Source organism: Lynx canadensis, chromosome D3, assembly GCF_007474595.2.
Source record: "Lynx canadensis isolate LIC74 chromosome D3, mLynCan4.pri.v2, whole genome shotgun sequence".
NCBI lineage: Eukaryota > Metazoa > Chordata > Mammalia > Carnivora > Felidae > Lynx > Lynx canadensis.
This window is the reverse complement of record NC_044314.2, coordinates 67,750,580-67,777,404: the sequence shown is the minus strand read 5'-3', so window position 1 is coordinate 67,777,404 and position 26,825 is coordinate 67,750,580. Positions and strand designations below refer to the sequence as shown.

Here is a 26,825-nt window from a genome sequence, read left to right as displayed (position 1 = left end):
CCACCGCCTCTTGCTTATAGGCTTCCGGCTCCCACATGTGAGCAGACAAGGAGGCGGGTAGACCCAAAGGCTCCCAGCCACCCTGCTCAGCCACACCCACCACCACCCCTGGGCCACCCACCTTCAGCTCCTGGACCTCCCGGAAGGCCCGCAGCCGCTCTGCCCGCTCACTCTCTAGCACCTGGCAGGCCACGTCCCCCCTGAAGTGCTCATCAGCCAGCTCCGCGGTCAGTTCAGCAACCTGGAATGGGAGGGTTACAGCAGAGTCCCTCGTGGTGAGGGGACGTCAACTCTTCTCCCCCCGGGCACCCTCCACAGGACCAGCCCGGACAAATCACGGGCTCTTGTGGCAAAAGGGCATCTCTGTGTAATGAGGCGGTTCGGGGTGTGATGGTCAGAATGTTATTGGTCCCGATGTGTTAGAATTCTTGGCCCAGTGCTCACTAGCTGTGTGACTGCCCCACGCAGGATGCCTGTCTGATTCTCGGTTTCCTCAGCTTTAAGGGGTGGGGCATGACTTAGAGAATTGTCTTGACAAGTAAATGAGATAATCCACATAAAGTTAGCGCAGTGCTGGCACGTAGTAAATGTTCAATTAAAGGAAGTTATCCTGGGTGGCTCAGTTGGCTGGGCGTCCAACCCTTGATTTCAGCTCAGGTCATGATCCCAGGGTGGTGGGATTGAGCCCCACACGGGGCTCCACGCTGAGTGGGGAGCCTGCTTAATATTCTCTTTCTCCCTCTGTCCCTCCCCCTGCTTGCTCTCTCTCTTAAGAAAAATAGAAATTAGGGGCGCCTGGGTGGCGCAGTCGGTTAAGCGTCCGACTTCAGCCGGGTCACGATCTCGCGGTCCGTGAGTTCGAGCCCCGCGTCGGGCTCTGGGCTGATGGCTCAGAGCCTGGAGCCTGTTTCCGATTCTGTGTCTCCCTCTCTCTCTGCCCCTCCCCCGTTCATGCTCTGTATCTCTCTGTCCCAAAAATAAATAAACGTTGAAAAAAAAAAATTAAAAAAAAAAAAAAAAAGAAAAATAGAAATTATAAAAAAAAAAGTTATTCTAGCAGAAGCTCTCCTTACCCATCCTTCAGTAAGCCATTTTGCTGGACGGATCAATGGGCTCCCCTTGGTAAGACACGCAGGTGCTCACCACACAAGAACGCCCTCAGCTAGGAAACCTCTCTGTGGCTCCCCGTGATCTACCTGCCTCCACCAGGGGACAGCCATGCACACCCAGTACTGGTTGTGTGTGTTCCCCACCCATTTATGCCTGTCACATTTCTGCTGTAATTACCGATTCAATTAGCTCTTGTATATACCTATAAAACACGACCAGGCCAGGAGTTTCCACGAAAACTAAATGGAACGCGTTGGAAGAAATAATACGAGTTGTTTCTCAAAACTCTTAAAATCTGTGGGGCACCTGGGTGGCTCAGTCGGTTAAGCTTTCAACTTCAGCTCCGGTCATGCTCTCACGGTTCATGAGTTCGAGCTCCGCATCCGGATCTCTGCTATCAGCACAGAACCCGCTTCGGATCCTGTCTCCCTCTCTCTCTCTCCCTCCTCCTCCTCCTCCTCTCTCTGTCTCAAAAAAAAAAAAACATTAAAAAAAACTCTTAAAATTTGTTTTTTTAATGTTTATTTTTTCTTGAGAGAATGGAGACAGAGTGCAAGTGGAAGAGGGGCAGAGAGAGAGAGGGAGAGAGAGAATCCCAAGCAAGTTCCACGCTCAGCACAGACCCCAACACAGGGCTCAATCTCAAGACCACAAGATCACGACCGGAACAGATATCAAGAGTCGAACACTCAACTGACATGAGCCACCCAGGTGCCCCCAAACTCATAAAATTCTAATTTTTAAAATGCATGTGTCTCGTCAAACAGTTTCAGGTGCCAAACTTATTTTTAAAAAAGGAAATTAAAAAATTCGGCTTATGCATTCAAACTACTTTTCCATTTGCTCTGCTTTAATGATATCAAAGCTGGAAATCACACGGTCACGTGTTAGGGGCATGGTTTAAGAAAGGAAGAATGTCTCAAGTCAGGTGCTCATACTCTGAAGGCTGTGGTCCAGAAATAGCGTGAGTTGTAGTCATGTTCAGGGGCAAAAATAAAAATGTTTATATCTTAATGAAATCCAACTTGCGCTGACTTTTCCCCCCATCAGTGACCAACTACAGATGCCAAATGGGTCAAGGCTTCTGTGTTATTACTGTCCCAAAGTGCAGCCTTCCGGGTTCAAGGCTTTGCCAAAGGAAATGAGGCGAGAACCCGGGAAGTGGACTGTTTATGACCAAGAGGCTTAGAAATGACCTTACGCAGCAGGGTCGCTCGGGAAACGGAGACTCCCTCCATGGGGGCAGTGGTCAAAGTCAAGACAGGGAAGGAAAAGAAAACAATAGAAGGCATGGGGTTCAAGTCCAGACACACTGCGTGACCTTGGACAAATCCCTTCTTCTCTTGAGCTGTGAAATGCACTGCATTAAGGAATATCCATTGTCCTGCTGGCATTCCCATCCGATGCCACAACTGATGTGACTGAAGATGTCTACACGCTTCACTCTCCCATGAGACCCTGTGTGTGGCACCAAGGAGCGGCTGTGGGGTGTTGTCACAGACACCAAGTGGCCCTTCCGGCGTGGAATCCACCTGTCCCGCCCCCCAAGCTAGTTCCCATCAATACCATCAGCTCATAGGTGGTCTCAAAACTCATTCCTCCGCCCCATGAAGAAGGCAGATGAAGATCTGTATGTTTCGACATCAAAAACAAAAACAAGATATATGGCCAACGGTGGGGGAGAAAAGCAAAGTGGCAGAATAGGACGTTTGGCCCGTGCTCGTTTTTGTTTTCTTTCTACTTGTACAGAAAAAGTACTCTCAAACTGTTAATAGGGATTTTTTTTTTCTTGTTTTCCTAGAAGGGTGTGGGCTCACAGGGGACTCCGGTTTCTTTACGGTGCATCTCTGCGCTGCTGGTAATCAGAAGAGCACAAAACAAATATCTTAAAAAAAATAGTCCCCCAAATTGAGCTGCAAACAAATAAACCAGAGCTGCTGCTCTGCACGTTCTATGCTGCCCCCCTTTTTCTCCCCTCCACCTGCCCATTGGCTTCCCATCTTGGTGACCACACCAGTAGCTGCTCAGACCTACATGTGCCTTTTATAGAAATGGGGCGGGGGGAGAGGCTTAGGGGGAGCATTCTGAAGTCACACAGTAAGTGAGTGGCAGAGCTGGGACGGGAGCCCAGATCCCTCTGGTCCAAGTAACCGCCACTTAACAAGCCAGGGGCTCTCCCAGGGTGCACCGGGCTGTCTCTGGGGTGGGGATTCCGTTTGCTGTTCCTCCCACTGTCATCTTTAAAGTGTTCTGGGGGAAACATTTGCCCTGCAGTCCCCTGGGATGGCTGTTAAAATATTCCCAGTATATTCCTCAGTATTCCCAGAATCCCCACACCGTAACCTCTGTGGTGGGACCCGGGGATCTGAAGTTCAACACACTCCATGGCTGTCCTTAAGCACAACCAAGCTTAAGAATTACTGCCATAGAGGCCCTGGGTGGCTCAGTCGATTAAGTGGCCAACTCTTGGTTTCGGCTCAGGTCTTGATCTTGAGGTTCGTGGGTTCGAGCCCCGCATTGGGCTCCGTGCTGAGAGCTGGAGCCTGCTTGGGATTCTCTCTCTCCCTCTCTCTCTCTCTCTCTCTCTTCTCTTTCTATGCCCCTCCCTTGCTTGTGCTCTCTCTCTCTCTCTCAAAAAAAATTTAATAAATAAGTAAACTTTAAAAAAAGAACTGCTGGCATAGAAATTGTCAGAATCTCTTCCTAATCTTGGCCTCACACCTGGCTTTAGATGGGTTAGATTTCCTTACGGGCACACAACAGCACCGGCACTGGGGGAGCGATCATTTGCACTTGGCTCTGAACACAGGCTGGTACGATCCAGGAACGCCCAGATCATGCCCCTGATCCCCGCCTTCCCATCCCCACCACCAGCATCGATCCTAAACACCAGGATCGTGTTCTCTCCGCCTTAGACAATTAGTACGAAATTTCATTTGTGCTAATCAGCCTGAGCAAAGGGAGCACAACATTAATTTAATGCATTAATTTTGAGTTCTACACAATCCAAGTCTGGAGTCCAAAGGACAATTAGTCCTCTCAGATTAGGGAAATGACAGACGCTTTTCCCAGAGACGAGTAGCCCCCGGCCCTCCCCTAGCCCCACAAATCCCTCTCCCTTCCCACATTTCAGGGCCCAAGGGCTTTATTCACAGAGGTGAGAGGTGGGCACCATGCCCAGAGTTATTAGGTGAGTGCAAAATGAAAACCGGTTTAATGAGGGAAGAGCCTGGTTTGCAAACCCAGAAGGGTCCTTGCCGATTACTCAGGCACCAATTAACTAGAAATTATTCTGAAAACCTCCCTGGATCCACCACTTAAGCCAAATCATCAGAAACTCTCTTTCTACTCAGGGACCGTGAGTCCAAAAGTCTGCCGGAGAGAAGGGGACAGAAACGGATAAATGTGCTGTACATGTGGCATAGAGTCAAATAGAAATACTCCATATCCCGTGCCCTGGCATCACGGCAGCCTGAGGGAGACAGCAACAAAACATTTGATGGGCATTAAATGCTGAGCACACGTGCGACCCTTTGGGCTGTCAATGTCACTGCCGCTTATCATTCATTATATGAGCACGACTGTGTGCCAGGCCCTGCCTTCAGGGATCTTTCCGTTGAGCTGGGGAGATAAACCCACACGTCTGAGCCCAACCCTGTCCTGGGCTCTTATATTCAAGAGTTCTCAAAGCTCCCCAAATTGTCTGGTCTACAGAGAGCAAGCAGTGACCTTTCACTGTGCACTTTTCAATGTAAGGAAAAGCATTGGTTCCTTAGAAGCCCTTGCAGGAGAAATAGCTCATACTCATCGGATGCTGGGGAGAGACATGTGCTAATCTCTTGCTGTGGGCCTGTCAAGTGCCTTATGAGGAGAGGATTTTTATTTCCTTTCCACAGAACGGAAAACTGAGGCATTGAGCGGTGAAATGATTTGTTCAACGTCATGGCTGATAAGTCACACAGGGGAGTCCAGCTGGGCAGCCTGAATCCCAGGTCCTGACTCGTAATTTCAGGGCCGTCCTGTCCCACATCTGCCACCTGACTCAACGCTGGGGGTCAGCAGTACAGGAGCCTTGGTGTACCTGGGGCAGACCGGGAGGTAGTGGGTGGGGGAAAGGAGGCGAAACAGACAGCTGGGTGTGGTTCAAAGGCAAGGCCACCCACCCCCGAGGGGCCATGACCAAAGGGAGCTTTATGGAGCCCCCGTGGAAGGGAAGCCCCACCCCTGTCAACCTGAGCGATTAAGAGAAAAGATGGAAAATGAAAGCAGAAAAAGAGGGGATGGGGAGAAAATAAATCAATAGGCAGAGGGTCTGTCCAGCTGCAGAGCCAGCTGGCCGCTTTGGGCTCCAATCGCACGGTATCTGCTCTCGAAGCTGCCTGGGTCATGAGGGGAAATTCAGAACACATCTCTAGCTTACTGGCGGGCTCCAGGGCTCCAGAGACTCACTCTGGGCACCCGTTCGGGGACCGCCCTGTGTACTTCTCTTCCCAGCTGCTACTAAGTGATGGTAATAGTTCCCTTAATAATAATCACGACCACAGGAGCGTCTGGGTGGCTCAGTCGGTTGAGGCTCCGACTCTTGACTTCAGCTCAGGTCAGGATCTCACGGTCTGTGGGATCGAGCCCCAAGTCAGGCTCTTTGCTGACAGCATGGAGCCTGCTTGGGATTCCCGCTCTCCCTTTCTCTCTGCCTCTTTCCTGCTCTCTCTCTCTCTCTCACACACACACACAAAATACATAAATAAATTTAATAAAAAATAATAATCACTATCACAGAGGGTGCTTACCATGGGTCCGGCACAGGGTAACCCACAGAACCTTCACAGAGACACTGAGAGCTGGGGACTGATACCTCTGCGTTGCAGATGGGGACCTGAGGCACTGGGGTGTGGACATTCACCCAAGGACACACAGCCGGCCAGTGGCGGAGCTGGATGCAAATCAAGGCAGCCTGGTTCCAGAGCCTTTACTCGTAGCCATACCTTCAAACTGCCTCTTGGGGGCTCCAAGAATATATGCCAAGTGAATTAATAATGTATCCGGGAGCCAAGGAGGGAGGGAGGGATCCACAGCTTCCGGCAGGTCGGCAGGAATGGGGACCACGCTTGCAGGTGTGCTGGGACATATGTCATGCATCAGAGAGGGACACACAGGACAACACATCACCGACTGGCCTTGGGTGGGAGAAGCAGAAGCTATGGACTTTCATGAGCTTTAGAAGGGGTCTTCAAGGTCCCATAGCACCCCCCTAAAGAGGAAATAACCCCTCTGATGCTGTCACCCACATATCCCACCTTGAAAATGGTTTTTAGGGGCACGCGGGTGGCTCAGTGGGTAAAGCGTCTGACTCTTGATCTCGACTCAGGTCGTGGGAGTTTGAGCCCACGTTGGGAGTCTGCACGGGATTCTCTCTGTCTCTCTCTCCCTCTCTGCCCCTCCCCTGGCTCACTTGAGCTCATGGGCACACTTTCTCTCTCTCTCTCTCTCTGGCCCCCACCTTCAGGACGGAGTTCAAACCTCTCACGTGGTTCTCACAGCCCCTGGGATCTGGCCCAGCCTCGGCGACTGACCCTACCCCAAAATCTCCCCACACGCATGAGACCTTCCAACGGCGAGGACTGTGGGTGCCAGCCCAGGTCCCCGGTCTCTCTCTCTGTTCTTGCTGTGCCCTCTACCTGGAACGCACAGCCTCCCCACCTTGTCACCTGGCTAGCTCCGGGTCGTCTTAAAGGATGAGCCGCTCCAGCCTCCTCTTTCACAGCCTGTTTGGAGTCAGCCAGACGCCGGGTCAAAGCCCAGCTCTGCTACTCGCCGGCTGTGTGATATTGCACAAATCGCTCCACCTCTCTGGTCTTCGCTGTCTTCATCTAGAACTTGGGGTATGAACGACACCGTCCTCACAGTTTGATTTGAAGGTAAAACGAGATAAAGCAGGCGAAGGATGTGTCACAGCAGCCGGCACAGACACGTCGCTCGTTAAATATTACTTGAATTACTAAATTCAACATTATCTCCTTTACTCATGCAGTTGGCACTGAATGCTCTGAGGGGTGTAGGAATAGCTAAGATGTAATCACATATATGTTAGCAACAGCGGAGATGTGGAAAGACTCTGTAAGAACCAGTGTAATAATTACTTTCCTTTTTTAAAAAATGTTCATTTGTTTCTGAGAGAGAGGGAGCATGAGCTGGGGAGGGGCAGGGGGGGAGGGGGACAGAGGATCCGAAATGGGCTCTGCACTGACAGCAGAGAGCCTGACGCGGGGCTCGAACCCACGAGCCATGAGATCATGACCTGAGCCGAAGTCGGACGCTCGACCGACTGAGCCACCCAGGCACCCCTGTGATAATTACTGTACAGGCACCTCGTCACACCACCCTGTAGAGAGGAATGTGAAACCACCACTGTCACCATTCTGCCAACAACCACACAAAGGCTCAGAGCCTGGAAGGAGTTGCCCACGTCCTGACTCACCCTCTCTGCTCCTGGACCAGACATCCCGGGTCGGGCTGTCATACCCATCCCTTGCACAGTCCCCAGATTCCTCATCTGCGTTACAAAGTAGGTAGAGAAGGCATTATGGCCTGGATTTTCATACGGGGAAACTGAGGCATGCAGAACATTCCAGCTGTGCACTCCTCTGGGGGGCCTTAGCTGTGGTCCTCTGTGAGCACGCCCACACGACGGCCATAGAACCTCTGCGGTCAGCTTTCTGCCGGAGGGGCACTCTCCCCAGCATGTCCCAGCAGTTGAAACCCAAGAGACCCTGACACCCTGAGTTAGTTGGGCAATCAGTCTGTCTTACTCTCTTGGGGATGGATCACGGACATACCACATCCAGTCTCCAGAGGCACGGTGCCGTGGTACCGTGGTAGCAGTCAGGAGGCCCGGTATATGTTCCAGACTCAGTCACCACTAGGCCACAGAGCCCTTGGAAAGTCGCTTCCCTTCCCTCCAGAGATCAGCGGCCGGCCACACATCATAACCTCCCGGGCCAAACACCCCAGCACTTTGCAAACGGACTTCCTGACCTGAATCTCCGGTTCCCGCCCCAGGCTGGTGGGTTCTGTCTTCTCGGCCGTCCCTTACCAAAAAGTGAAAACTTGTCATGCCGACGAGGCCAGACATCCAGAGTGCCCGGGGCCCGCAATGACTAAATTCTTGGGAAAAACCTAGATGACATGCCAGGGAGGGAAGAAAACACCCCCTTGTCATTTTTACCCCCCGTGTGCTCCTGCAGCCATATAGGAAGTCCCTATAAGAGGACAAGCCCTGCCTTCTCGTGAAAATAAAAAACCCCACTTTGCATCAAGGCAGATTTTGCACGCTTGAGGAATATTTATAGCCAGCTTCCTGGAGGCGTCTCATCTCCTCTTCTGCTCCTTCGCAAATGAAGCACTTAAATCATTTTGCAATAATGTTGTCTTTTTAATAAGCCTAGTCAAATGGAGTTTTCACTGATGAGGCACAACATGTTTTAGCAACATTTCTATCCGTTGTTTCCCCACCAACCGAGACAAGCGGGCGGGGTGCAGAGGCCACGAACCGGGGCCAGGAGTGTCTGCGTGATGCATGGCCCGTGGGAGTGTCTGCTTCCCAACTGTTAGCAGAAACTCTTCTAAGAAAAGAGAACTGCATAGAAGGGGGTCCCTTCTATCTGTTCCTCAAAGCGTGGACCCCAGACCAGCGGGTTCGGCATCACCTGACACAGCTCGTGGGGAATGCAGATTCTCCAGGGCTGCCCCAAGCCTCCTGACTCAGAATCTCTAGGGCTGGGGACCAGCCCGCTATATTCTAACACATCCTCCGGGGGATTTTGACACGCTTTTGAGCACGAGAACCACGGGTCTCACATGGCACGATGCTGCGTTCAGGTTCACCTCGGGGCTTGTTAAAAGAAGCAGGGAAGAGGTCCCCTCCCTGAGATTCCCTCCTGGGTCGAATCCTCGGGAGATGGGATGGGGAAGCTACAGGGGACACAGCTCCCCCAGGTGATCCTGATGTTCCGTGAAGTATAAAAGCAACCAGAAAAAAAAAAAAATCAAAGTGGCTTTTTGGTGGAGGGGAAAGAATTAAAGACCTTTCTTCAAATAAAATCTTACTTGGGCCCCAGGATACTACGTTTCACCAAATCTGAGCTGCCTCTGATTATAAGCTGCACCATTATGGAACAAAAGGAAAGAAAATGCAGTCATTTTTTAGTGTAAGACGCGTGATTGTGGAACGCAGTGCAATTCCAGAGACGCAGAAAGGTGGAAAATAATGGGAGTCCAAAAAAATCAATCAAATACAGAATGAAACTAAAGAAGGGCATCTATGGCCACTGATACAGGTTGGGGGATTCTGGAGCCCTTTGACCTCTTCCTAGCCCCTGAGCAGGTCTGAAGAGACTCGGGGCTTCAGAAAATACTTCCAATTACTGCATCGAAAAGGGCAAGCCACAGATTGGAGGAAGAGATCGGTGCCACATATATCCAACAACTGAACTTAAATCCACGGCATATAAAGAGTTGCTACAAACCAATAAGTAAAGCAGTAGTAAGTGGCCCAGGGACTTGAAAGACTGCTTTGCCAAAGAGAATAACGGCCAAAAACACGAGAAAAGGCACAAATTAAAATCACGGTGTGGGATCATAGGGCGCCCAAAACAATCAATAAATGGAAAGGACATTATCAAGCGCTGGTAAGGGTGTGGACTGCTGTAGGAGGGTAAACTGATTCAATCACTTGGAGCAAGCTGTTTGTATCCATTAAAACCCAACACAGAGAGAACTTGGAACCCAGCAATTCCATTCCCAGTGCATTCCTAATGGAAATGTATGATACCTGTGCCAAAAGACATGTGGAAGGATGTTCACAGCAGACTTATTCATCACAGGTTAAAGCTGGAAACAACCAAATTCTCATGTAGAGTAGAATGAATAGAGTGCTCTGTACCCATGATGGAATACTACACAGCAATGACAACGGATGGGCCACAGCCGCCCCCAACACGGAGGAATGTCACAATGTCATATGAAAGGCATTTGATTGCATTTTGGTAAAGTTAAAAAATGGGGGGGGGGAACCCAATCTATAGTGCTAGAGGTCAGTTTATGGTTACCCTTGGAAGGTCGTGGCTGAAAGAGCCATGAGGGGGACTTGGGGGGAATCTGGGGATGTTCTGTGTCTCCATATGAGTGTCCATGCCTTGGTGCGTTCGGTTTGTGAAAATTCATGGAGACGTATATACTTAACAACCTGTGCACTTTTTTGTATGTTGGACCTTACTATAAAGTTTAAAAAGGAGGAAGTGGAGGAAGGGGGGGGGAGGGCGAGGGGAAAGAAATCATAGCACGCAGTCACCTGAACGTGCTTCCTGGATAAAACTCTGCTTTGCCTCCTAACTGAGGTTTTAGGGAATTGATGTCATGCCCTTGTCTTGCAGTTCAGGACGAGGCCCGCCAAAGCCCTCCTAGAGGTCGCCTCTTCTACTTCCTGGACGAATATTACTGAGGTTGTCCTTTGCCACGTTACTTGGTGCCCCTTTTCACGAGGACTCATAGAAGAAACTTCTCTGATAGCTCAATACTTGGAAGAATGAGTATTATCTCAAGCAACAGGTGTGCGTGTGTGTTTAAGCTGGAGACAAGTCCATGTAATCTCTTGCCTCCCTCTTTGCTTTGGTTTCTAGGAAGCTCAGTGTCAACATTTCAGTTGACCTTTCATGGCGTCATTGGTCCATTGGATGTCTATTCTGTACCAGGGGCTCGGCCAACGTGATGGGCAAGACATCCCCCCTGCCCTTGGGGCCTCACCAAGCCAGGGCACAGGCGTGCCAGAGGGGGTGAGAACACCTCCATCAACACAGTAACAGGAAGCTCAGGGCCCAGGATCGCCGACTGTAGGGGCCCAACCCATCCCTAAAAGGTTAACAAAGGCTTCTTGGAAGAAGTACCACCAGAACTGGGTGACGAGGGATGACCAGGCATTAACCAGCTGAGGAGGGTGGAGGGAAATATTCCAGGCAGAGGCAACAGCAGATGCAAAGTCTGAAGTGAGAGCGAGTCCGAGGCTCACGGTAAATCTCTATTTCTAATTCTCACCCTCCCCCCTTTGGTACATTCTTCAACCTCTTATTTCCCATTGTTCTGCCTTTCTTAGCTTTGAAATTTTGTCTTATTTTTTTTGCAGGCCCCGGACGTCTTTTCAGAGCCACGGAGGACACAGAGACGCCAAGAGCCTACGTAGAATATGGAGCAGGTGCGGACGCTTGAACGCTTGGTCCAGGTCTCAGCAGCCTGGCCCCTTCCCTTCCTTCTCCCAGTGCGGTGTGAGCTGTATAGCCAGATGCTAATGATGTTCCCCTCCTCACTGTCTCCCCGTCTCCCCCCGGCCGCGGAGGCACCCCAAGCGCCCACGTCCTACTTGACAGTGTGTGATGAATTACTGTATCAAATGTCAGCTCAGCGGGAAAGAGTTTCTGCAGGGGAGTCACCGATATTCCCAGCCCACGCACGGCTCTCTGCTCCCTTCTGCTGCTCTGTCATTGCTACTTCCTGCGGGAGAGGTCAGGCTGGGTGCTCTCTAGAGCCTTGAATGACACTTGGGTGTCATTTCTTCTCCTCCCTACAGTATTTTCTATAAGAGGGCAGAGGCCCATGGTGGAGCCTTTTCCACCCTGACTCTCCTAACTCTATGTGACGTGACTGTCCCCTTCCAGGAGCCTCTGAGTCTTCCTTGTCTGTGGGAGTGAGACAGAGAACCCTTGGTGGAGAGAGTGGACACGATGACAAGGAGAATGAGAAGAGGTGGAAAAGAGATAGCCCCTACCCCAAACTTCATTCCATGTCCCCACGGGAGCCAGCCAGGCTCAACTTGGGCTGTCAATACAGGAAGCAGAATGTGTTCCGTTGGCTTGATCATGAACCCAATTATAGCCCCCACTGTCCGTCTAGCAAACCAAGCAATATTATCCGTCACGATAGCACCACGGGTTCACAGGTGTGGAAAGCTCTAGTTTTGCTCCAAACTGACAAATATTATCCCATGCCGCCTCAGGACCTTTGCACTTGCCATTTCGACTCAACTCCCCAGATCTGCACATAGATGACTGTGCCAGATGGCTCAGACCTAGTCTCAGACATCTCAATCCGTGGAAGCTTTCTCAGACCGCTCAGGCAAAAATAGCCCCCTCACTGTCACCTCCCTCTGCTTATTATCTGCAGCAGTTGGCCATCAAAAAGTAGCTTGCTTTTTTATTAACTGTGGTCTGTCTCCCTCGATTGGCCTGGAGACCTCATGAGGGCAGGGACTTTGCCTTCTGCCTAGCTGCATCTGAGGTGGCCAGCTGAATGCCTGCTGCCTGGGAGATGCTCACACTCATTTGCTGAATGGGCGAATAAAACTGGACCACAGTTGAGCTTCAGCAGGACCCTGTGAGGTGCCCAGGGCTTCAAAAGTCAGCTGAGACTAAGGATGAGAAGGGCAAAGCCCTCACCCAGGGTGTGGAACTTCAGGGAGTGCCAAGAAACCCAGAAACCGAGATTAAATAGCATTCTAATGCAATATTTAAGAAAGTCAAAATTCATGCCAAAAATCCACGATGAATAAAACATCAAAAATTTAAATGAAGACAGGATCCCACTGTGCATACTCTCTCACTTACCCCTCACCTTAATCCCAGCCCACCAGTCCTTCCTTTATTTGAAATTTTGGTATTTGGCTCATCGTGCATTTTTTTTTTTTGCATTCATTTACATTTTAAAAGACACTGCATTGAAATACGATTTCTCTTGCTGAGTTTCTGGCTCCCCTTTAAATTTCATGCCCCAGGCGAGTGACTTACTAGAGTCCTGGCCCTGAAAAACTAAGTGGAACAGCAAGTTACCGTGCACAGCTCTTCCGTGATCTACCCACAGCTCCCCGACCACATCTCACATTACACTGCATGAATTTGCTTAGGAATCTGAAATTGGCAGTAGTCCCCTGGGGGCAGGGACTCTCTGGCTCCCGTCCTCATCCCCAGTCTGTGAACTCAACACCCAACTAAAGACAATAAGACCTCAGCACGGTGATCACACCCCCATCCCCACCAATGTAATCTCCAATCACATGTTCCTCTCCACCCACGAGCGGCGACCACTACTCCAAAGCTGGTGTTATTATTCCCATGGAAATATCTTTACACCACAATCATACGGTATATGCCCCACGCAATATACAGTATCAGCCTGCACTTTTAAAAAATTATTATGTTCGATATCGTGTTTCAAGTATTCTTTCGTGACTTAAATAATCTTTCTCCAGCGTTATGTTTTTGAGGGCAATCCAGGTAGAGTCACCTATCTCTAGTTGAGGGGTCAGGAAACTTTTTCCATAAAGAGTTCGATACTTTTGGGCTTTGTACATCACAGAGCCTCTGTCACAGCTACTCAGCTCTGCCACCGTAGCATGAAAGCTGCCGGAGACTGCACACGAATGGGTGGGCGTGGCCGTATGCCAATAAAACTTTATTTACAAAGAAAAAGGTGGAAAACTGGGTCTGCCTCCTGGGCCATTGTTTTCCTGCCTCTTTATTCGTGTTTATTTGGCAGCTCAATCTTTAATACAACAACATGGGTTCATTCATTCTCTTATTGATAGACTCCCATTTGGGGGTTCAGATTTCTTCAACACGACAATGCTGTTCTTGTATACTTCTTGGCTTTTCTTACATATGTGAGAATATATTCCACACAGAATTGCTGGAGCACACAGTATGGACAGGGTCAGCTTTCAGGGACAAGCCTAAGTTGTTCAAGGGTGAAGAGATCAAATATCAAATTACACTCCCACGGCAGCATATGGTTTCCTGCTGCTACACGTCCTTGCCGATACGTGGCTACATCAGACTTCGATTTTGCCAATCCAAGGTGCAAAATCGTACCTAGGGTGGTGTTAATTTGCATTTCCTGATTGGTAATTAGGTTGAGCATCTGCTCATGAGTCTATTGCCCATTTGGATTCCTGAACATTTGAACTCTTTTTTTTTAATGTTTACTTATTTTTGATAGAGAGAGGGAGAGTGTGGGCAGAGAGAGAGGGAGACACAGAATCCGAAGCAGGCTCCAGGCTCTGAGCTGTCTACACAGAGCCGATGCAGGGGTTGAATCCACAAACTGTGAAATCATGACCTGAGCTGAAGTCAGATGCTCAACAGACTGAGCCACCCAGGTGCCCAGAACATTTGAACTCTTGAAACAAGAGTTTTCCCCTTGGGAGTTGCCAATACCTCTTTTTGCCCATTTTTTTTTTTTCCTACTGGAGTGTTTCTCTTTTTCCAGTTGATTTAAGAAAGCTCTTTGTATGTCCAAATACCCTTTGCCGGTTATACATGTTGTAAATTTCCCTGCCCAGTATGTAGTGTGTCTTCCCTGTATGCTTGGATAAACAGAAGTTGATTACTTTAATATAGTCAAATGTATCATTTTTTTTCCTCACAATTTGTGCTTTTGTGACTTATGCCCGAAATTCTTCCCTTTGGAGTCAGATGATACGGGTTTGAATCTCAGTACTATGCATGCTAGTTGTGTGGTCTTGGGGAGATACTTAATATCCCAGAGCCTCAGTCTCCTCCTCTGTAAAATGGGGACAAGGACAGTATGCCCCCACAGGGTTATTTTGAGGGGTTATTTGTAAACCCTTTATTTGAGGCTATTTTGTAAAGCACTTAGCACAGTGTCAGGCACATCATAATCTGCCCCATCAACACACGTCATCCCACACAGGGGACCCCACACAGAAGGGACAGGGTACCTTGCTCTCTAGCAGGTCTGCATTCTGCCGGAGTTCATTCCGTGACTTCTCCGATTTTTCTAGCTTCTGTCTCAGCATTGTGAGTTCCTCCTATAAAAGCAAACACCTTAACAGAAGCCATCCTGGATCAGAGGCAGGGCTTCCGCATGTGTTAAGAGTCCCGGGGGAACAGAGCGAGGGATTCTGCCAGCCTCTCTGTGACGATGCCCAGATGCTAAGTTCCCACAAGGGACTTTTTCTTTCCCCATTTCAGAATATCAGCGTCTCTGCTCGTGCAAGTCTGGGGCCACCGGGCTTGCATGAGCATCCCAGTCAAGGGGTGGAACGCAGATCCTCAGAATGAGTCCATTACTCGACCCAAGACTGCGTATGCCTGAGCGGCATGGGGAGCTTGGCTCTTCCTCCTCCCCAAGACCACCACTCTGCCAGTGGCTCTGCGTTACGCTTTCGGTACTGTCGTTAGGCGCAGCCTAAATGCCCCCCCTCCCCCACAGCAGACCCCTGGGATGAACTATGGAATGCGCACAAAAAAAAAAAAGAGTAGGAGGCTGTCACGGAAAGAGAATCAGGAAGACCTCTGTGCAAAGCCATTGTGCGCATGTGTGTGAAGTGGCTAATTTTGCAAGAATAGACAACAGCCAGGATAAACCAGAAACCGATCAAAACGGTTTCCCTGCAGAAGGCGGGCACCACCGGGGTGGAAGGGACAGTCAGCACCTCTCGGAGAGGTAAGAAGTTGAAAGGCTCAAAGATGCCACCACCACGTCTCCCTGGGACGACCAGCATCACGGTCAGTGCTCCTGTGCCCCTGGGTGGTGATGGGGTATCTGACCAGCACCCACAAGCCCGGTGTAGAGCTGGACGTGGGATGGAGGGTGGTCTGTGTCTGTGTGAATGACAGCAGAGTGGTATCTGGAAGACGGCAGCAAGGCTGCTGAGCAGAGCGTTTCTGGATCACGAATCCGCAGAGTGGAGGCACTGAGTCTGGAAGCAAGCGTTACTATGGGGGTGTGAGGATGGGGCCACCCCGCGTCTTGCCTGCCACATGGACCGACCTCCTTGGCGTGGAGCTGCTCATCCCCAATGGTGGCACTCAGCAGGGGCCGGAGGGAACCGAGGAGCCGCCACCAGGACCAGTCCTTGACCGCCAGGAACACAGCCACGTTCTTCTGGATGCACCGCACAGCCAGGCGGCGAATCTGCGGGGAAGGGAAACCAGAAACTTGAGGGGTCCTTCCCAACCCGGTAAAGGCGAAGGAAAGAGAGCAAAGGGGGTGGGAAAGGGGTTGGAAAAAGCGAGTTCCGTATCTTAACGGAAGAGGTTGGGTAACTCACACATTTAAAAAGCTTCTTTGCTGGGGGGTGGGGGGAGGGGAAAGTGGGCGATGGGCAGGGAGGAGGGCACCTGTTGGGACGAGCACTGGGTGTTGTATGGAAACCAATTCGACTGTAAATTATATTTAATATAAAAGATAAAAAATAAAAGCTTCTTTGCAATGGTATTGTAATAGTATTGTCTGGTGACAGCCAGTAGCTGCCCATGTGAGCACAGCGTCACGTGTAGACTTGTCCAATCACTAGGCTGTGCCCCTGAAACTGTCACATTGTGTCAACTGTACTCAAAAAACAAGTAAATGCACACTTTTTTTTTTAATTAAAAATATTTTTTGAGAGCTTTTCATGGAATCGGGCTCTGGGCCTCAGACGTTATACCACAACGTAATCTTGCGTGACCTAAGAAGAAGGAGAAGCGGAGGAGGAGGGAATAGGGTCACCTCTCGTAAGGGCATCAGACGCAAAATCACCGTGAAAGACAAAAAATAAATAAATAAACGATCCTTGAAAATCCCTGAAATTGCCCGCAAGATCCAAAGGCCATGATTATGTTGCCGGTTGATATTTAGGGGACAGGCATCACTTTAAGTGTTATTTAAATACGAACCCCGTGCTGCTCAAGCCTGAGTGAGAGCTTAATAAAGCACCAGTGCTGGGCCCCACCCCCCAGACGGTCTGATTCAGGAAGCCGGGGTGGGGCCGGAGAATTTGCACGGCTAACAAGTGCCCAGTTGGCGTGGAGGCTGTTGGTCTGGGGACCATACTTTGAGAACCACCGGTACAGATGGGGAAACTGAGCCACAGAGACGCCCCCTCCCCCCAGCCCCGGTCACCTGCTCAATATCACACAGCTTCCCGGTGGTGGGGTTGGGATTTGAAACCCCGCAAGTCTGGATGCAGACAGAATTCCAGGGCGTTAATGAACCTGTCTTCTAAATCATTCTGAGGCATAAGCTACTGGAAGGCAGTGGGCCAGTGGGGTTGCCCACAATATTTTAATTATTAACGTTCTCGCCTTTTTCTGCTTTTGCCAAGCGCGTGTACTTGAATTTACGAATTCGCATCAACTGGGGGCACATGTGATGAGACCCCATGCTAGTGGTAGTACTTAATAATGAGGACCTGGAGGTAACGGGAGCTGGCATTTGTTGAACAATGTGCCAGTCTGGGGCACGGACTAGACTCGGCACGCATGACCTCATTTCACCTTGACCCTGCTCCTAAGGGGTGGGTCTCCACTGTTCGTCTCCAGAGCTGTGCTCTATAATGTGATGCTCAGGGGAACCATGCACACATTTCTCTACTGCACAAGCTACAGGGAGGAAGGAAATGCAGTCTCCAGGGTGGCTCAGGACTGCGGACTCTGAGCTGCCCCTTCAGTCCCGAAAGCCTCAATGGCCAGGTCATGTCATGTCCTGTCTGCTGGCCCATGAGAGCCAAGTTCTCCAGAGATGGGACAGGTTGAAACCATAATGGACCCGGGAGGGCTTGGACACCCCCATGATACCTAGATCAAGTCTGACATCATTGGTCATTTGATGTCAACGTCCTAGAAACAATCATCACATCTTGCAAAACGTCACTTTAAAGTCCTCCCATTCGGGGTGAGCCTATGGACCGACAGCACTGGCACCATCGTGGGAGACCTGCAGGCCACCACCCCTCCCCCGCCCCATGCTCACCCCAGACCCACTAGATCTGGAACTGCATGCTGAAATATCCCACAGGGTTTCACGCCCAAGCGTGAGTGTGCGAAGCGCGAGGTTACCGCGCCCAGATCAGCTCGGATGCTGCTTTTCTGGGATCTCACACCTCTGCAGGGGTGACGAGGCTCACTGGGTGCCGTACCTTCAGCTTCTTGAATTCCTGCCGGGACAGAAAGCCCTTACAAGCCGCCTGGAATAAGATGATGCTGTGAGACGCCAGCTTCTCCCGCTGCTTCTCAAGCCTGGAGACCACGCCTGCCTTGAGGAAAACCTGGAGGGACAAAAGGTGACCGGTGACTCCTGTGCGGCTGAATCAGATGGTCTGAAGAGAGAGGGGGTTGCCACTCAACCCAGTTTTCTTGCGCCCCTCCCCCACCGAGATATTTGTTAGCAGCTGCCCGCGACTGAGAGTCCAAATTGTCAAAACAGGGGTCCCCGGGTGGCTCAGTCGGTCGGGCGTCCTTTCGGCTCAGGTCATGATCTCGCACTCTGTGAGTTCGAGCCCCACGTCGGGCCTGCACTGACAGCTCGGAGCCTGGAGCCTGCTTCAGATTCTGCGTCTCCCTCTCTCTCTGCCCCTCCCCCGTTCATGCTCTGTCTCTCTCAAAAATAAAACAAAAACATAAATTGTCAAAACATCTTATCTCCTCACGAGTCCTCTTTTCCTTCTTCTAGCCCTTGGGTGCTCAGAGCACGGTCCCCAGGAGTGGCATTGTCACCACCGGGGAGCTTGTTAGAAATGCTGAATCTGGGACCCCACCTGCTGAATCAGAGCGACACTGTAATGTGACCCTCAGGGGAACCATGCACACCTTCATTTCAAAACCACTGTCAGGAGGGACCTGCCTAAACGTCTCTGCACCAGAATTGCTTTGCAGACAGTGGAAGATGCAGATTCCCAGGCTTCACCCCAGGAAAGGCTGAATCCGTGGATTTAGTGGCAGGCCTGCGATTGTACGTTCTTTCCGATAAGTGTCGCTGGCCCCCTGAGAGAAGCAGTGCCCTGGAAATATTCGGTCCTGCCTTATAAGGAGGGGCGGAGAATGTGGAGGAAGTGAGGGTGGCCCTCCTCGGCCAGGGGAGGAGGGGGTCAGGCTGGTGCCCCCCACAGAAGGTGGTCAGGCATCCTAACAGAAAACAGCTTGCGGTCCACGATTTCCAGACCTCTGCTCATCCATAATGGATGGAGGCCTTCCGCAGCAAAGTGATCAATGCCTCCTTGACACCCCGCAGGGCCGCCTTCAATATACTGTGGGGCACACAGAAGGATTTTCTGAGAACCTGACGCTTTGGGGCCAGGCCTGCTCTGCCCACCTGGTAGGGTGGTTACTGTCAGTCTTACCTCCCCGGAGTCAAAGGAAAGATGCCCTAGCAGCTTGGAACTTGAGTCGGTGACGGGGGCAGGGGACGCTTTTCAGATGCCCTCGTCACGCTAATGTCTATGACCAGCCTGCCGTGTTTCTCTGCCAAACATGGCCTCTCACCCCAAAGATGTGCAATTTTCTAGGGGCACTGGATGGCTGCATCTTAGTGATATTATCAAGTAATTGGGGATGTTATCCATCAGTGTTGCAGATCGGAACCAACCACTTTACCTGATACATGCAGGTAAAGTACTGAATGTACATCATCCTGTAGGGTAGTTATTGCGATCCCCCCATTTTATGGAAGGAAAGACTAAGGCTGACAATGGCATTTCCCCCATGACCCTCCCCTAGCAAGCGGAAACAGCAGAAATGTTTCCCTCCGTCTGACTCCAGACCAGACTATAGTTATCACTGAATACAATTAACATTTGCATGGCATCTAGATTTTTCAAAGCTCTTTCTCCTCTGTCCCATTATAATAAAAACAACCTTATGAGGAATGTATTGGCCCAGGGAGATTATGTAACTGACTCAAGTTCACCCAGCAGGCGATCAACAAAGCCAAGTTCACCTCCAGCACCCATTCTCAACGTCAACACGAGGCTTCGTTTCTTCACTGGCTATCGTACAAACGCCTGAAGTTTGGGGTTGAATTGCAATTTGATTCCAGGTGCACAAAGGGTCTCAATCGATTGTCCATTCCCTTAAACCTATTTGCTGTAATGGCAGCCACCCCGCCCGTCCCACAGAGAGCCCTTCCTCAAGGCGAGGATGAGAATCTGCACGCCCAGTCGGTGCCAACTCTGTTTTGCAACCTTCCCTGGCTTTACAGGACACTTCCTATCAGCCAGAGCCACCGAGACAATTAGCCTCACTGAAATAAAGACACAACTGACTCATTACCTATCAGATTGTCTCAATAATGACTGTATTAATTTCACAAGCTAGTGAGTCCCAAAAGCTGCTATAAAAAAAATCAATGATCAAAATGATGACAGCCCTAGTTCGTATATTACAAAAGGCGGCGAGTGCTTCCAAAACCACTATTGATTAAGTATGAAGCTTTCATTAAAAAGATAATTGGAAGCGACCATACACACAATGGGAATAAGTCATCGGCTCTGCAGAATCTTATCTTGATTTTTTTTTCCCTTTAAAGAGCATATTGCCAACCAGAAGGCCAACTGCACGTGGGATTCCACCTTTTTCATAAATGTCATGGCCCTCAGCACAGGCCTCGATAAGGCACCAGGGGCTGAGAATCACAGAGAAAAATCTAAATTATTCGCCTTTCGTGGGTCCAGCGGCTTATCAGACGCAAGCAGAGTGTAACATCTCAACATCCTCACATTTAAGGAAATCTACGGGGGTCACCGCGATGCAAACTGTTTTTCCTCTAAAAACGCTGAAGACCAAGTTTCAAGATTCTGATATGGCAGAAGCTCCCATATCTGGGACTGCTGAGGAATCAGCTCTTGTCCTAGTAATTTTCCGGATTAGAGGGGTTTCCTTCTTGAAACATTCAAATCTTATCCTATTTGATAAGCGTCTTGTCCCAGTGACAAACGCATTCAACACGTAGATGACAACTGACTGCTTTCCCACAGCCAATCTGGGGGGTGGGGAGCCGTGGCTCCATTTTACAGATGAGGGAACAGAGGCTCAGAGAGGCTAAATCAGTCCCTAGAGATTCATAATTAGAAAGCGGGGGAGCAGAGGGGCAGGTGGGTGGCCCAGGCAGTTAAGTGTCCGACTCTCGGTTTCAGCTCAGGTCATGATCTCATGGTTCGGGAGTTTAAGCCCAGCATCAGGCTCTGTGCTTGGGATTCTCTGTCAGCCCATTCCCCACCGGTGCTCTCCCTTCTCTCTCAAAATAAATACATATTTGAAAAGAAAAAAGAAGTGCCCAGTCCTGCCGTGCCTCCTCTGCCCTGAAAGATTGCAGGATAGCCTAGCTTCCAAAGGATACGCTGACTTTAATTTGCTCTCGACTGCTATTTTAACGAACACCAAGCATTACTTGAGAACAACAGTGTTGGTTTTGTTTGTAATTGGGATGTTCCGGCTTCTAAATTTCTTGCCCTCACTCTGTGAAAGTATGTACAAAGACTTCTCTTGCCTCTGTTTTCTTCCTTGCTCTACAATAGCGGCCGGGCTTATAGAGACTGATTTTTGTATTCATGAAATAACGGAGTCGTTATCTAGACCAGTGGTTGTCAAACTTGAACATGTGCGGGAGTCCCGGGGAGGGTTTGCTGCAACCCAGACTTCTGGGTCCTACCCCCAGAGTTTCAGACTCACTAGGTCTGCGCTGGGGGTAGCTGAATGTTTATGCTTCTAGCAAGCTCTCAGGGGATCCTGCTGGTCTAGAGACTGTATTTTGAGAACGGCTGGTCTACGTGGATAAAGTTCTTGGAGCTGAAGGACAAGGCCTCTGAATCTGGACCATACCGACGTGTGTGTAAAGAGTGTTTGTTCGACTTCCACCGATCGGCGGCAGAACACACAGCGTATGGAGAAGAGGGTGGGATCCAGGGCCATACAGGCTTTCACGGGAGCTGTAACTGGTCTTCTAGATAAGCGTAAGGCCTTGAAAGGGGGCTTACTTCCCAGAGGTGCACCTTCCCCGCCTGGAAAGAAGGGCTTTACTAATTATCTCCCAGGAGTTTTTGAGGTAAAGGAGGAACAATGTGTGAAGAGGAAGCCCAGGAACTGACAGGTTCCTTCCTTCTACTGGAAAGGTCTGCGAAGTCCCAGTCGCTGCCAACTCCGGGTGGAATAAATCAGGTTGAGACGCCAGTAGACTAAGAGGCTTGCGTGTCTATGGGGCAATGACTATATGAAAACCCGTGAGCTCGCCAAGGCAGGTGCAATGGGACACGCTACTCAGGGGCCCCAGAATGACTAATGGCCAATGATGCCACCATGGTGAGTTTCTGGAGAACCGGGGCCCTTCCCCAGCACCTCGCGCCTGGAGGTGGCAGGAGATCGACAAAGGTTTATTGGTTGATGTTAGTCAATCAGGGGATGAGGGTGGGAGGGCAATTTTCCCTTCGGTCAGTTTTCTCCCCAGTTTCTGTTTCTATACTTTGCCATTCTCCCTGCCTGCCGCATGGTCCTTGAGTTTACTTCCCAAAGCAGAGCCCATGGGACACTAGCTCCAGGAGATGGTAAGGGATCTCCCACAAACGCAAAAGGATGGGACTCCCCTTGGGAAGCCCTAACTACAATATTTTCCCGCTTGAAAACTTGGAGGCTATACAGGCACATCCGGACTCTGTGAACCTCTTCTCTAAATGTTGAAGCGTTATTGGAAAAGCCTTGGGCTCAACACCAGTTTGAAGAAAGTTATTTCCCTCAACGTTAATGTCATGTGCCTTCTCGCGGAGCCCTAACTTTTCACTTACTGCTGCTAATCAGCCGGGACTATTCACCGGGGTACTGTCGGTTGCCAAGTAAAAGTTAACCAGGCTCCGGGTGAAGGTGAGTGCTTCTTCTCGGCTTTTACAGCAGCTCTTTCTAAGGCTCGGAAATCCCTGCTGAGGTCCAGGACGTGAACTCTTCCAGACTGCTGAGGTCCCTGGGAGTGTAACCTCTAACAAATGGTATTCCCCAATGTTGTTGCCTCCCACGTAATACCACTTTATCTTCCTGGCCTTTTAAGATGGGCAGGGCAGAAAGTCGCTAGCCCTGTCTTCAGTTGGGTGAAAAGGAGGCCCACACAGGTAGTGGATGATGCAGTAGAACCAGAATCGGGGTTCACCTGGGTCCCTGATGGGATGAGCAGAGTGACATAAAAAGGAAGCTCTACTCACCTGGCTGTGCCCAACAACCACCGCCTTCTTCTCCAGATCCAGGGTCTGTAGGAGCTCGTCCACAGCCTGGGGAGAAAAGTTAGACGGACAGAATGAGGCAGGCTCCCAAAGCGGGAGTCAGGTTGGCTGGATGGCTGGTGCCTTGGGAAAGAGGACGGCTCCACGTGTCTTTGAGTCTGACCACCTGAGCCCCACCTCACCCGGGCAAGGACAAAAGATGAGCATGTATTGAGTGCCTACTGTATGCCATCCACTCCCATGCTGGGACACCATGGATACCATCTCCTGGCATCTCCCTAGCAACCCGAGGTGGGTCCTCATACTACTGTTCCCACGTACAGAGGAAAAAAACCAAAGACACAAGAATAAATGAAGGATGTGTCTGCTACGGAAGATAGTATGGCAGTTCCTCTAAAAACTAAACCTCGAGGGGCACCTGGGGGGGCTCAGCTGGTTAAGCGTCTGACTTCGGCTCAGGTCATGATCTCGTGGCTCGTGAGTTCGATCCCCGCATTGGGTTCTGTGCTGACAGCTCAGAGCCTGGAGCCTGCTTCAGATTCTGTGTGTCCCTCTCTCTCTATCTCTCTATCCCTCCCCTTCTCGTGCTCTCTCTCTCAAAAATAAATAATACACATTAAAAACTTTTTTTAATTACACCTAGAATTATAGTGGGATCCAACAATTCCCCTTCTGAGTATATACCCAAGAAGAGTGAAAACAGGGACTTGAACAGATACACCCGCGTTCATGGCAGAATTATGCACAACAGCCAGAATGTGAAAGTAACCCAGTGTCCATCCACAGGCGAATGGATTCACACAATGTGGGATATACACCCAATGGGGTGTTAATCAGCTTTAAATGGGAAGGAGATTCTGTCACCTGCTGCAACATGGATGAACCCTGAGGGCAGGATGCTAACTGAAATAAGCCAGTCAAACAAAGACAGATGATCCCATTCACACGAGGTGCCTAGCTAATCAAACTCATGGAGACAGAAAGTAGAACGCTGGTGCCACGGGCTGGGGAGGGGGAGTGGGGAGTTAGTGTTTACTGGGGACAGAGTTCCAGTCTTGCGAGATGAGGTGTCACTGGAGATGGACCGTAGTGCTGGGTGCACAACACTGTGAATGTACCTGATACCCCCGAACTGCACATTTCAAAATAGTTAAAACGACACATTTCACGTTATGTAAATTTTACCACAATTTTTAAAACATGAAGGCAGGGGCGCCTGGGTGGCTCGGTCGGTTAAGCATCCGATTTCGGCTCAGGTCATGATCTCGCGGTTTGTGGGTTCGAGCCCCACGTTGGGCTCTGTGCTGACAGCTCAGAGTCTGCTCGGGATTCTCTCTCCCTCTCTCTCTGCCCGCCCCCACTTGCTCACGCGCACGGTCTCTCTCTCTCTCAAAATAAATGAATAAATTTTTTAAAATGATGGGGCACCAGATGGCTCAGTCGGGTGAGTGTCCGACTCTTGGTTTCAGCTCAGGGCGTGATCTCGCAGTTTTGTGAGTTCAAGTCCCGCGTCGGGCTCTGCGCTGACGGCACGGAGAGCGCCTGGCATTCTCTCTCTCCTTCTCTCCCTGCGCCTCCCCCACTCACGCTGTCTCCATCTCTCTCAAAATAAATAAATAAGTAAACTTAAAAAATTAAAAAAAAAAAAAAACACGAAGGCATTTCCCCAAGGTTATAAGTCACATGCGGGCAGAGCCAGATTGGAATCAAGGTCAGTACAGCCACATGGCAACCTCAATGACATCATCCCTTCACACGCCCAGGGTGGCTCCAGAGGGACCCCAGGAACTTCAGAGGGACACTAGGAACTTCACGCGCTGTGTCACTGAGGTTGGCTGCAGCAGCCTCCCCAGCACTCTGTCCCTTCCTCGCTGTTCTTGCCCAAGACTCTGCCTCACGTTCACAGATATCAGCTGAATAAATGACATGGCTGTTAACCTCGCATGCCTGACCTCGAGTGTGGGGGGAAGCCTGCACTTCATCCCTTATTTCCCTCTGCTACACCTGGTACCGGTCTATGCATACAGCAGGAGCTCAATGAATACGATGGCTGAGTGAGCAAACAAACGAGGGATCCCGCAGAGGTGGAAGGGGTGCGGGATGGAGGGGGAAGGGCAGACCCACACAGGAGAAACAAATTCATGGGGGGAGATTTCCTGAATGTGGCATCGGCCACAGCACAGCCACTTAATGGGATTTTCCTTTGTCATCAAGGTCTGCAGGGTCTGAAACAACGCTGGGGGGAGATTTGTGCCCTCAGAAAAATGCGGGTCACACCTGGTTCCTTTGGGCCTCCGATTCCCCTCCTAGTCCACCACCCCTCATGGACCTTCCACTCGCTGAAAATCAGTCTATTTTCAGAACAAACTGTCAGGAAAGTAATTGCCACACTCAGGAAACAAAAGGTATTATGGGCCTGGTGTAATTTAGTAGATGAGTTTCAATTCCGTGGGTCGTCAGCATCACAGAAAATTTCCTAAGATGCTTTAAAAAAAAGCATATTAAAAGTCTGGTCCAAGACTATAATCTAGGAGCAATTTTCCTCCTCTGACCTCCTGGAAGAACATTCCATAATGCTCCTTCCAAAATTCAGTGGTTTCACTTATGACATGTTAGCCAAAAAGTGTTCCAAGGGAGCTATAGGCAGCAAAATGCATAAAAACCAATATATCCAAAACACAGCATCTTTCCTCTCTGCACAAGAGCAAAACAAAATAAAAATTGACTGAAAACAAGACAGATGGAGGAAAACTAAATGAAAGCTACCGCCAGTGAAATTCTGAAATTTTTCTAAGTTGACCTTGGACGTAGCATCCTGAGTAGATGTTTGGGGAGGGGGAACATTCAGGACCTGTAGGGAGATCCACCTTGGCTGAGATCCTGGTTTTACCACTCATGAACTGTGCGACCTTGGACAAGCACTTTACTTGGAGCTCTGGGTTTCTCTTCAGAACGATGGGGAAGAAATGATCACATCTGCTTCAGAAGATTCTGTGGGTGCTCCTGCAGCGAGCTCCATACCGTATAGTAAGTGCTCAATAAACATGATGAGCTAGTCCTAATGACCTTGAGCTAGTCCCACTGGCTCTGTCTTGGTCAAAACTTGGTAGAGGTGCTATGGAACATAAACCAAGCTTCTATTTCTCGGGCACACCCAAACACTGCCAAAACACACACCCAGCCATCCAATATCCGAGGATTCTTGCCTGTACCCTCTCTTTCTTAGAGCCCTGTAGATGACAAAGCCAAGAAGATCAGGCCTAACAAAGACATTCTGTTCCACTGATCTCATTTTACAGGTAAGAAAGCTTACGTCCCAAGTGATAGAGCCCCCGGGTGGCTGCAGTCATTGGACAATGCTTCTGACCCTCATTTTCCTGCAATATGGCAATAAGGTTCCCTGCCTAGACCTTATGGTGTTGGGACAATTCATTGAGAATATGCGTAAAGGTCTTTGTAAGCGATGTTGCACTTAATTGCTGTTATTGTTATCCTAATGAGTATTACTCTCAGATGGAACTTTATGAAATGGGCACATATGTAGGTCAATTATCAGCGATTGCATTTGTTTCTACATAATGTAAATCATTGTCCAACAGCCAGTTGGTGGAAGACAGGGCAAGAATTCGGATTACTGTGACAAACCTCTTCCTGGTCCCACATCTTTCTGGAATCAGCTATCCCACCCTAATTG

General features: G+C 49.9%; 1 protein-coding gene across 1 annotated transcript in view; it reads right to left on the bottom strand.

Annotated features, from left to right (window-relative positions):
* MYO18B (myosin XVIIIB) overlaps positions 1-26,825 on the bottom strand; it is a 259,486-nt gene that overhangs the window by 132,502 nt on the left and 100,159 nt on the right. The window contains 5 exon segments of the mRNA XM_030336763.1: positions 122-241; positions 14,891-14,980; positions 15,946-16,089; positions 18,074-18,202; positions 23,114-23,179. Of these exon segments, the coding sequence (XP_030192623.1) occupies positions 122-241; positions 14,891-14,980; positions 15,946-16,089; positions 18,074-18,202; positions 23,114-23,179 (549 nt within the window).